Source organism: Prionailurus viverrinus, chromosome E2 (assembly GCF_022837055.1).
Source record: "Prionailurus viverrinus isolate Anna chromosome E2, UM_Priviv_1.0, whole genome shotgun sequence".
Classification (NCBI taxonomy): domain Eukaryota; kingdom Metazoa; phylum Chordata; class Mammalia; order Carnivora; family Felidae; genus Prionailurus; species Prionailurus viverrinus.
In genome coordinates, this window is record NC_062575.1 from 1,238,026 (window position 1) to 1,250,612 (window position 12,587).

The window sequence follows — 12,587 nt, forward strand, 5'->3', positions numbered from 1 at the left end:
GGAATCCATGTGAGGAAATGTTTTCCATGTTTTCCATTCAGGAAACAGAAAAGCCTGAACAGAATGAAGTATACTTCATCTGCAGACACTGAACTGGAAGGATAGAATACTTTGTGAAAATGATAACTTATTGACTCCTAAACCCAGTGGATGTAATTTATATATTTGAAATCATTAGGAATTAAACTTTATCTTATTATAGATTGCAATACAGTGACACTTTTTACCTGGTAAAAATCAGTGAAAAGATGTAGTTCCTTTTCTTTTTTTTTTTTTTAAGTTTATTTATTTATTTTTAAAGAGAGAGAACATGGGGGAGAAGCAGAGAGAATGAGAGAGAGAATCCCAAGCAACCTCCATTGTCAGTCAGCACAGAGCCCAATGTGGGGCTTGAATTCATGAACCGTGAGATCATGACCCAAGCCAAAGTCGGATGCTTAACCGACTGAGCCATCTAGGCGCCCCATGTAGTTCCTTTTCTAAAAATAAAAATTTTAAATCAGTTTAATTGATTCAAAAAGTCAAACTGATATGGATATATGAACTTTAAAAAAAGTTTTTTAACATTTATTTATTTTTTGAGAGACAGAGAGAGAGCACGAGCAGGGGAGGTGCAGAGAGAGGGGGAGACCCAGAATCGAAAGCAGACTCCAGGCTCTGAGCTGTCAGCACAGAGCCCGACGCAGGGCTCGAACTTAGGAACCGTGAGATCATGACCTGAGCCGAAGTTGGTCGCTTAACCGACTGAGCCACCCAGGCGCCCCTGAACTTTTAAAAATATATAATTTGTAAACATCTACATACATTAACCAATGTATAAAATCACTTGATATTATACAAAGGCTCTGAGGATCTCCTGTTTCTTATTTGGTAACCTAGGGGTCAAGGTCATTATTCAAAATCACAATTTAGCAATTTTTTTTAAAAAACTGCTTTGAGCATGGGTTATGTTTAGTAATATAAAGAGCCAACCATTTTCAAAACATTAGAAGATTAATATTTATCTTTCCTTTATGCTACACTTGCACAATAATTTTCTCTTACATTATCAAGTATCCTTTATAAAGGTTTCAAAACATTTTCAGTTCTTTTGTTTTTTATTTTTATTTTTTTAATTTTTTTTTCAACGTTTATTTATTTTGGGGACAGAGAGAGACAGAGCATGAACAGGGGAGGGGCAGAGAGAGAGGGAGACACAGAATCGGAAACGGGCTCCAGGCTCTGAGCCATCAGCCCAGAGCCCGACACGGGGCTCGAACTCACGGACCATGAGATCGTGACCTGAGCTGAAGTCGGACGCTTAACCGACTGCGCCACCCAGGCGCCCGTCTTTTGTTTTTTAAACAATAACATTTCATTAATCTTGAAGTATTTTTAACTCAGGTCTACTGGACTCTTTCCAAACAGTTTTTGCATCTCTTGGCTCAATCAAATGATAGTCTGATTCCTGGAGAATGTTTACACAGGAGAAGAATAAAGGACTTAGAAACTTTTCTTTTTCCATCTGGGATTTGGGAAGTCTTTGCCAATGCCACAGATTTCAACACAACCAGGTCGAATGTCCATTTTCCAGAAACGTCTCTCCTCTACAAGGAAGTTACAAACTCCAGGGATACAAAGGCATTTCAGCCAACTCAGAATACTGTGGAGGGAAGGAAAAGAAAGGAAAGAAGGGCTAAAAATAGGGCAAAGAGGGACAGGGTTAAGGAGGATTCACCAGTGAGGAAGTTTTAAGCTTATCATAAATTACCCAATGCCAGAGTTCTTAAGGGGACCCTGCAATACTGTTTATTTGCAGGACAAAAAGAAAGTACAGTTCTGATTTACCAATGACCCTCTTTCTATACTTGATATGGAGAGGCTCTAAAGTGATTTAGACTGGAACTTGCTTCCCTGAGAGATGTTTAGATATGGGTATCTTCTTAGGCAAATCCGTCAATTGCTGTAATGTCAATAACCTAAGATGGGAAATGAAATGCAACAAGTAAACTTAACACTAGAACTAATAAATCCTTGTAAAATCACACAAAATTATTTCAAATCAATTTAAAACACAGCAGTTTAAAGAAGACATCCTAAGAGCTGTGGAAATAGATGAAGACCAGCCAAATGAGAATACTCAAAGGTCATCTATTCAGATCTTGCTGCAAGAAGGTTGTCAGACACCATCACTCACATTTTGGCATATTCTCAAAGGTAGGCAGAGGAGTTGTAAAGCCTTACAGTCTAAAAAGGCAAGACTTCAGCATGGCCCAGAGGTTTTATCATGGTGGGATGGTGATGAATGCCAAATCCGGCAGTAAAACTGAGGACAGTAGCTACTTTTAGGGATAATCTATTATCGGTGTTAGAATGAGTATGTTCTGGCCTAACGCTTATAATAGGAAGGAAGAAATGAGTAAAAGGGCCATTAATGGTGATGACAACAAGGGTCTGTAGGAAATGAGAAGTGGAACAATTAAAGGCAAGCAGATTAAAAAAACAAAACAGGAATTTGGCAGATATCTTGCTCTGAGGTCTTGAGTGGAAGATGTCATTTGTTTGTTCTGAATGTCTTGGGTCACCTGTCTGCTTCTGAAGATCAGCTTAAAATCCTGTTTGAGGTCGCAGATTGTAGTAGCCTTCCAATTGTTTGGAATTCTGGATTTCTTCTTTAGTTGTGAAACTTAAACCAGAGTGACTCCCTGGAGTTTCACTGCTCTATTTTTTTTTTTAAGTTTATTTATTTGAGAGAGAAAGAGAACGTGCATGTGTGTGTGTATGGGAAGGGCAGAAAGAGAGGGAGAGAGAATCCCAAGCAGGCACTATGCTGTCAGCATGGAGCCCGACCCAGGGCTTGAACCCACAAACTGTAAGATCATGACCTGAACTGAAACTAAGAGTCAGATGCTTAATGGACTCAGCCATCCAATCACCCCTAATTGCTGTATTTGTTGCTGACAGCACCTGATAGGTTCCTTCCAATGAGATTCAAGAACTGTTACTCTCTGAGGTCTATTCCAATAGATGGAATCTATTAGTTGAAGATCATGAAAAAGCTGTTTAAAACATATCTTCAGATGGTGGCCTTAATGAGTTGGTGATAAGACTGGATATAGTACCTGAGTCCCTGGTAATATTTTGCCGTGTCTGCAAATAGCAGAGCAGCAACCAGTGATGGAAGTGAAATCCCTAGACATATGGGTCTTCTAGTTAGTAAATTCATAGGGAGATAAGTGAGTCAGCGGACTACATGGCCATTAAGGGCTACAGGGAATACCTTTGGCAAGGGAGCTCAAAGGTTCTGAAAGTTTTGCTGACGTTAACAATGCTAGTGGTCCTTTAACTTTTCCAGATTGTGAGTGATAAAGACTGTTGTTTCTGAGTCAGGGTTGATGCCTTACAGAGTTCTTGTATAATGGTTCCTGTAAAGTGTGTGACATGATCATCTGATGTAGATGTAAACATTGGGATAACCCAGGGTTGGAAACAAAATCTATCAGCTTTTGGGGCGCCTGGGTGGCTCAGTCGGTTAAGCGTCCGACTTCAGCCAGGTCACGATCTCGCGGTCCGTGGGTTCGAGCCCCGCGTCGGGCTCTGGGCTGATGGCTCAGAGCCTGGAGCCTGTTTCCGATTCTGTGTCTCCCTCTCTCTCTGCCCCTCCCCCGTTCATGCTCTGTCTCTCTCTGTCCCAAAAATAAATAAACATTGGAAAAAAAATTAAAAAAAAATCTATCAGCTTTTCAGCAAAGAAATGCTTTAACCCACCCTGCAAATAGACAGAATAACTAAAACATATTCAAGTCCCACAGAGGGTAGAAGCTGACTAAAATCCACTTGAAGGTGTTCAAAGGGCCCTTCAGGTGTGGCTACCACTTATCTAGGACCCCACGGTGATGTTTGCATGTCCCTATTTGTCCCCAGTGGCTTAGGACCATCTAGTAGGGATCAGAGCTTCAAGGAGAGCCAGGTGGGAACCTCACCTACTCCTTCACCTCAACCTCAGCCCCTGCAACGCCCCTCAGTTATAAATTGCCCAACTTTCTCCCGCAGTGGTCTGCTGCCCCTCTCTCCAAAGGCACTGTTGCCTCTGCTCCCCACCCCTTAGGACAGTCATCACTCTAACAGATTCTCCATCTGAGCCCCTTCCCTAGGCCATGAGTTCTCTACATCCTCAAATAGCCCCTGAGGCAGGTCTGCTCACTGTCCCCATTTTACCTGGCTGGAAACTGAACCTAGGGGGAGGCTGGACAGAAAGTTTCTCTTTATGACCTCCAGTGAAAGGTGGGGATGGAGGAATTCGCAGCCCATGGCACAGCGCCTCAGGAAGTCTGGCCCCCGGCACCCTCCTTGCTTCCTGGCCTAGTTCCAACCCAAGCACACCCCTCCCTCTGGTTCCAACTACTCTAAGGATCCTAATTCACCTCCTCCCTCTGTCCTTAGGGCACAGACCTGCAGACCCTTTCCTTCTGAGATGCTGATGGACCCCATAAGACTTTTCTAAAGCCTCCATAACACATTACTTCAGACTGAGTGGCTTAAACAATAGAAATGTATTTTTTCACAAATCTGGAGGCTAGATATCTGAGATCAAGGTGTCAGCAGCATTGATGTCTCCTGAGACCTCTCTCCTTAGCTTAGAGGTGGCATTTTCTCCGTGTCTTCACATGGTATTCCCCGTGTACTAATTACACCAGTCTTAATGACACCATCACACCGAATTAGTGTCCACGTATTGCCTTTATTTTACCTTTTTTTAAAAGATCTATTTCCAAATACAACGACATTCTGAGGTACTGGAAGTTAGGATTTCAACATGAACTTCGGAGCATACAATTCAGCCCATAACTAACACATCTTTTCATCAGGAGCTAACACTTAGGAGTTCTCCTGAGAATGACCACATTTAACAGCCCCAAAACCACAGCCCTGTAACTCACACATTGCATTCTGAGGTATTATCACAAGAGAAATGAAACATACTGTATAAAGAATCATAACTGTAAGAATCAAACAAATGCCTATAACAACCGATAAAGCCAAAAACTGGAAACAACTCAAATATCTAAAACAGATGAATGAATAAAGAAATAGTGGTTTGTCCACTGAACATTACATTTCTTGACCCTTAAAAGAAAAAACTAATTACACAGACCCACTGACAAATCTCAAAATAAATATACCAAATGAGGACACCCAGAGGAAAAAATTTAAACATTTTATTCTCAATCACATAAAATACAGAAAATACAAATGAATCTATTGTAAAAGAAAGTAAAAACCAATGTTTGCCTGGAGGAGAGAGAGAGATAATTAAAGGACATGAATGAATATGGGGTGATGCATATGTACAATGTTATGATTGTGATGATGGTTTCATGGGTTTATATGAATATCAAAACTTACCAAATGGTACACTTTAAATATGGACAATTGTTTATTAACCATACCTAAAAGGCATTAACAGTATAATAAAAAAAATTTCTATCTGTTTTCCAAAAATAAAATTTGGCCAACCTATATTGACCCCATCATATCCCTTGTAATGCCTTGGGATCAGCACCTTGCCTCAGTGGCAACATATATAAGTGAGCAATGAAAGCCATTTCCACCTGAGTGATCGGGAATGCAGGCTGGGTACCAAAGCCCACAATGCTGGACTGAGATCTTCCTTCTTTCTATTCTTGTTTTCCCTCCTGTGCAGCAATGGCCTTAAGGTGAACAATGCAGACAAACTACAGGAATCTGTAAAACCATTAGATTATTTTCTGACAAGGCCCTCAGCTACACAAGACTCATAGTTCAGGGAGATCTGAGAATTTTTTTTCTTTTTCTTTTTTTTTTTAAGTTTATCTATTTTGAGAGAGCACAGAAGGGCAGAGAGAGAGAGAGGAGAGAGAATCTCAAACAGGCTCTGCACCAGCAACACAGAGCCCAGTGCGGAGCTTGAACCCACGAACCACGAGATCATGACCTAAGTGGAAACCAAGAGTTGGACGCTTAACTGACTGAGCCACCCAGGTGCTCCTACCCGGGGAGGATCTGAGAATTTCTGTTCCTGTTCATCCTTCACAGCCTTACCAACTGGAATGATGGCAGGTACCCTTTTATTTTTTCATCTTTTTGTTTTTGTTTTTGAGAGAAAGAGAGAGAGAGAGAATCCCAAGCAGGCTCCCTGCTGTCAGCACACAGCCTGACACGGGGCTCAATCTCATGAACCATGAAATCATGACCTGAGCCGAAATCAAGAGTCAGACGCTTAACTGACTGAGCCACCCAGGAGCCCCTGGAACAATGGCAGGTGCCCTTTTAAAAGAGGCTCATTCCAACCAGATGTTGCAGTTTCTTGCACTCTTCTATTTACCCACTGTTTGTATACAATGATAATTTCCTCATAGTCTTTCAGCCAGTGACACTACCACACAGAATTCTGGACATCAGGGTACATCGTTTGCAGGACCTGGGTACAGAATTCCTGCACCAGTGCTGAGCACGATACAGTATCCCCTGCAAAGCAGAGAACAATTTTATGTGGTTCCAAGAAGTACCAGAGGTTGTCACAACTGCCCCCTCTTCAGGGTGAGCTCCAACACCACAAAATGTCCTGTATCTAGGCTACAATTCAGCCACAAAACCTGACATAATTTCCCTACAGCCCTTGGGCAGCAATGCAAACAAGGACCAAACTAGAGAGAGGACTACCATCATCCCATCCCCCTGAAGTGCACAAACATTCCACTGTTCTGAAACCACCCCATAAGAGTGAGTCTAACCCTCAACATAAAGGCGACTCAAACGATAAGGCCTTTGTTATAGCACAAACCAGAATGATGGAGGCAGGCTGTTCCTGGGTTGGTGACTTGGAGGCTAAAAATTCCACAAGAGTCCCCAGACCAACAACATCCCTAAAAAGGTGACTTGGAAAGTCAGATGGAGTCCTCTGGACCACAACTGGGTCATCAGACAGAAAGGAATGAGTACTTTGGCTTCTCACATATTTACCACAAATGGGAAAACAGGAAGGTTTACTTCTCTGAATATGTCAAGATGGAAAAATGATACACGTGTGGCACCTGCCATGTGGCAGAGGTGAATGGCTGCTGCTACAGAATCAACAGTAATAGAAACCTGACACGGGCCTATGCTGAAACATGCAGTGCAGCTCCCACATACCTGCCATTTATTCTGATGTCTGGATGCATGAGGCTCAACAGGCAGATGGCACCCTCAAAAGAGATTGCCTCGAGTGCTGTTACACTGAACAAGGAAACACATTTGCTACACAACTAAGTTGTTTTTGCCACGTGCACTTTGTGGTAATCAATGAGGTAAGGCCTTTGGCTAATGGCTTTCTCATTCAAGACACTCATAAGGCCCAATCCAGTATGAACTCTCTGGTGTCGAGTGAGGCCAGAGCTTTTACTAAAGGATTTCTCACACTGGTTGCACTTATATGGCCTTTCTCCAGTGTGAACCCTTCGATGGTCACTGAAGTTGGAGCTTCGCCTAAAGGACTTCCCACATTCACGGCACTCATATGGCCTTTCTCCAGTGTGAACTCTCTGGTGTTTAAGGAGCGCAGAGCTTTGGCTAAAAGATTTCCCACATTTGCTGCACTCATAAGGCCTTTCTCCAGTGTGAACTCTCAGATGTAGAACAAGGCTGCAATTTTGGCTAAAAGATTTCCTACATTCACTACACTCATAAGGCTTTGATCCAGTGTGGACTTTCTGGTGTTTTAAGAGACTGGAACTGTAGGTAAAGGATTTCCCACATTCGCTGCACTCATAGGGTCTTTCTCCAGTGTGAACAGTATGGTGTTGCAGGAGTGCAGAGCTTTGATTAAAGGACTTCCCACATTCACTGCACTCATAAGGCTTTTCTCCAGTGTGAATTCTCCGATGCTGAATGAGGTTGGATCTTTGACTAAATGATTTGCCACATTCTCCACACTCAAAAGGCCTTTCTCCGGTATGAACTTTCCGATGGTTATTCAGGCTGTAACTCTGGCTAAAAGATTTCCCACATTCACTGCACTCATAGGGCCTTTCTCCAGTGTGAACTCTCCGATGTTGAAAGAGGTTGGAGCTTTGGCTAAAGGATTTCCCACATTCCCCACACGCATAAGGCCTTTCTCCGGTGTGAACTCTCTGGTGTTTAATGAGGCTAGAGTTATGGCTAAAAGATTTCCCACACTCGCTGCACATGTAACATCTTTCCCCGGGGAGGACTCTCTGGTGATGAACAAATGTGTGTTGGTTGCTGAGAGCTTCTGTGCAGTCTCCCCAGTGGTGCTGAGTTTTTCCCTTGTGGAAGGCTGCCCCACACTCAGTTCCATTGTTTGACTTCTCCCCAGTGTGTGTGGCCTGTTGCTGGAGGAATCCCGAGCTGACCAGGAAGTCCCTCTCAGTCTCCCCACAGATGAAGGGCTTCCCTGACACATGCCGTCTGCAGCTCTTTGCCACCGAAGCTCCACTCGCGCTGCTTCTGACGGGCTGATCTCCAGTGTGCTCCTTCTGCTGCTGCTGAAGGTTTCCACTGAAATAGACTCTCTTCCCATGTGTCCCACCAGTGTACACTTTCTCATCGAACTGGGGTTCCTGGTGCTCAGACTGGAAACTGTCTTTCAAGACTGGAGCACACACCTCACAGGGGCTGGCCTTCTGGGGAGAAAGACCTGCCTTGGGAGTCCTGACATGTGACACTCCTTCTACAGAAACGCTCTGCTCAGAAGGTGCCTCCTCATTCTCTGCTCCATGCTGACAACCTGAAAGCAGGAAATGCTGGTGAAGTGCACAGTGACTTTTGTGGGTGGGCAGCCCCACACATGTGTGTGTCTAACAAACCCAGACACGAGCCCATGTGATTGCTTACAGGACAAGAGGTTCAAGTTCAGGCTGAGGATGAGGCCGCTTAGCAGTACCGGGCCACTAATGATCACAAAATGGGGGTGGGGGGCCTCATGAGGTGAAATAAACAACAGTGAGGACAGGCAAGGTCTACAAATAACTTTCAACAGGACCTAGTCTGCTGGGCAAAAGGGTGTGTTCAGGCCCAGGAAAATTCAACAGTGAAAGAGAAGCTGGTATGCAAGGGCTGTTGAAGAATCTATGTGTACCTCAGGATACGGTACACAGGAACCAATATGGAGAGCACCCCAAATAGAGCAGTGACAAAACCGGTCAAGATGAGGAATCCAGAGAGGTACAGATGAGCCCAGGGTGGGAAGCAAGAGTATAGTGCTGAGTAGCAGTTGACCAGTCACCTCAGTGTGAAGAATGGGGAAGGAAAGGCACATATGAAGTGTGGGTGCCACTGTCATTACCAATGAAAGACCAGTCCCACGGAATAAGTTTCTGGTATGACATGTACACAGCCCTGGGGTCCTGTCCTTTCCCAGGTGTGTCACTGTCCACAGCCAGGCTCCTTCTGAGCCCATCCTGCTTTAGTTGGGTTCATATCTCTTCTGTGAACCACAACAGGCTCTCCCGCCCCTCCCCCGCCCCTAAGATGGGCAACTATGTGGCACCTGGATGATGCAAGTACTGAGGGGAAGACAGGAGGTGAGCAGCCAGCACTGACCAAGCACAGCTCAGTGCACAGCAGCACAAGGGAAAGAAAAGTTAAGTATCATAAAGAGAACCTCCAAGGAGGGTCCTGCAAGAACAGACCGTGCTCTATGTAACAGTGATGAGGTCAGTGATGGCAACCTCTGGCCCAAGCAGGAATGAGGAAATGTTAGCCAGAAGAAAAAAGCAGAACCTGGGATTCTCAGGTGCTTTGTAACTAGAAGAGTCACCTGGCAGGGAGAGGGCAAGCAAAGTGACTGGAAGACTCCTGACCCTGGTTCTTTCCCTGAGAGGCTTAGCAGTAGCAGGTGTTGGGGCTGCTCAAGGAGTAGGCAGTGCACATACCTCAGCCCAGCCAACCACACTGCCTACTCAAGAAAGTGGGGAAGGAAGCAGCGGTCATGGTCCTGATGGGAGGGCAGACCTGCCCTTGGGGGAAAAAGGGAAAGGGAGAGGCTAGCTCAGGGCAGAGGTGGGTGTGCAGACCTTACCCAGGGAGGTTACAAGTGCCAAGTTCTCCAGCATCACATCCTGGTACAGGCGTCTCTGAGCCTCCTCAAGGAGACCCCATTCCTCCCTGGAGAAGTACACGGCCACATCCTCAAAGGTCACAGTGCCCTGGCAAGATGGAGACAGATGAAACCATGAACAGCCTCTCCCCCAAAGATGGCAATCCATCCCCTACACATCTACCCCTCACCCATCTTCCTCCCGAGCATCCAACACAGAAGAGAAGCCAGGCCCCAGCACCGCTGGTGCCACTGTCTCCTCACAGGCCCAGTGATTACAGGCACCAGCGATGAGCAGATGAGGATAAAAAAGTAGCAAACAAGGGTCTGGCACAGAAGCATTCACTCATTTCTGCTAAGCAGTCCCCTGATACGGACAAATCATGTAATTCTCAATACCAGGGCCCTGGGGCACCAGGCATACACACTCCGCAAGTACACATCACTCTCGAGGCTGCACATCCCTCACATTCCCAGACACAGCCACCACCAGCTTGCTGCCCCACACACCTTAGGCATCTCTTTGGCCTCACTACTGTGTATTACGGTATCTCCACCACCTTTTCCTCACCCCACTGGTGAGAGTGGGGTTGTGGTGCTAGGGTTATGGGGATGGCAAACACAGGGCGCCTACCACCGGACAGATGACATCTACAGTTTTCTAACCATATACAGTCACAGTCTGGGAGAGGGGGACGCCACACGCTGTAAGGGTTAAATTGTAGTGTAGGGCTAATGCTTAGCTTGAAAAATAACAGCTTTGTGTTGACACTGAAGGTTAAGAGATAACAGCCTTGCTTTGCTCTGGTAAACTACACCTCATACTCTTGTAAATTAGGCTTCACCAATTAAGGAAACAAAAGTTCAAAGAAAAGAGCGTCAGAGGCAGGGTCAAGGAGATCCACTGGTTGCAACTTAGAGGCAGAAAGTCTAAAGTAAACACCTCATTAGGCAACTGTTTCTAACTCATCTGGAAACTGTTTCTTTGTTCTGTTCCCAGGTGATGATAAAACGATGTGATGGGTTATAAAAACTCTGTACCCCGGCTGTTCGGGGCCGCACTCTTATCAAGAGTGTTGGTCCCGATCGGTCGGCCTTGCCTCTCATTGTAATAAACTTTGTTGTGACTGTCACTGGTGCCCGTAGCATTCTGTTTCAGGAGTCGTGTGGATGCAACAACGCGACACAGGGCCACACGGGGGCTGCACTCTGGGAAAGAGCCAACAGCCAGTGGTTGTGAGATCCAAGCTTTGTTACAGCAGTAGAAAGAGGTGCCCTGTTTCCTGTGGGAAGAGGTCACTGACTGATTTGAGTGACTCCACGGGCAGGTAGGGAACTGAAACCAACTAGAGGGCTACACAGGAACTGCTCCTGATCCCTGGATAAAAATGCTGTTTGGTTGGGAGATCTTACTTGTGGGAGCAGAGTGGGGAGGGGAAGCAGCACGCTGGCCGTCTGAGGCCCCCATGGTTCCCGGACATGGGTGCAGCACACAGTATTGGATCCTAGATTCAGGCCTTGCACCACAACCGACGACAGCATCCACGGGATGCTCTGCAAATTCAAACAGGACTGAATACTATTGCTATTGACTTCCCAGGACTCGCACAAAGTCACAGGCCCTAATCCTCCTGTGACGGCTTCACTGCTTGGGTCTGTTCCTGGCCTCAGACTTGGGGATCTCAGATACACGCAGCCCTATTCCACTAGGTGCTGCACTTCCTGTCCCCAAAGCAACCACAACCTTCCTGGGTCCACCTAACCCTCATCCAAAGCCCAGCTCCATCAGTGGCCCACCTTACTGATTCTCACAAATGACCACATTTGCCCTTGACTTTATCCTCCGGGCTGAATGAAGCACCCCAGGCCCCAACAAAGTCCTCACAAAATCCTGGTGAGTGCACAGAGTGGTGAATGAACACCTGCTCTAGTCTGCGTGACATCTTGCCTCGCTTATCTATCCCTTGTCTCTGCATCCACCTCATGTCCACCATTGCCTTGGAAGCCTTAGCCACCTGCCAGACTATCCTGTCCCCGACATGTACTGCTCTCAGGACCACTTACCTGCCTCATTTGTGTTTGTGAAGCCTTAACCTATCGCCCAGGTACCCAAGCAAGAGACTCACCCATGGCCCCCACCCTCCTCTACCTGGTCCCCTAGCAGCTTTACAGTCATAACCTGAAGATTACCCGTCCTTTTATTTCTTATTTTTTGAGGGGGGGGGGCATATGCGTGCATGTGCACGAGGGGGGCAGGGACAGAGAGAGAGAAAGAGAACCCTAAGCAGGCTCCACACCCAGCACAGAGCCCAACAGGGGGCTCGATCCCACGACCCTGAGACCATGACCTGAGCTGAAATCAAGAGTTGGACACTCAACCGACTGACCCACCCAGGTCGACCGAAGATCACTTAAACGTGACCATGGCTCACACACCTGTACCCACCTCATTTTGGATGCCTCCATCCTGAACCCTTCCCCTGATTTTTAGACCTATGCGCACATCTGCCCACATCACGCATCCATTCGG

The 12,587-nt window shown here is 45.9% G+C and overlaps 1 protein-coding gene across 4 annotated transcripts in view; it reads right to left on the reverse strand.

Annotated features, from left to right (window-relative positions):
* Positions 1-4,721: 4,721 nt before the first annotated feature.
* LOC125152410 (zinc finger protein OZF-like) overlaps positions 4,722-12,587 on the reverse strand; it is a 516,059-nt gene continuing 508,193 nt past the window's right edge. For 3 of the 4 annotated variants that reach the window (XM_047834286.1, XM_047834285.1, XM_047834284.1), the window contains exons 2-3: positions 10,040-10,166; positions 4,722-8,746 (exon numbers count right to left, since the gene is read on the reverse strand). In XM_047834286.1, the coding sequence (XP_047690242.1) occupies positions 7,266-8,746; positions 10,040-10,166 (1,608 nt within the window). In that variant the 3' untranslated portion in view covers positions 4,722-7,265. Of the gene's footprint in view, positions 8,747-9,922; positions 10,167-12,587 lie in introns of those variants that run through there. The other variant, XR_007147179.1, reaches the window with a different exon arrangement.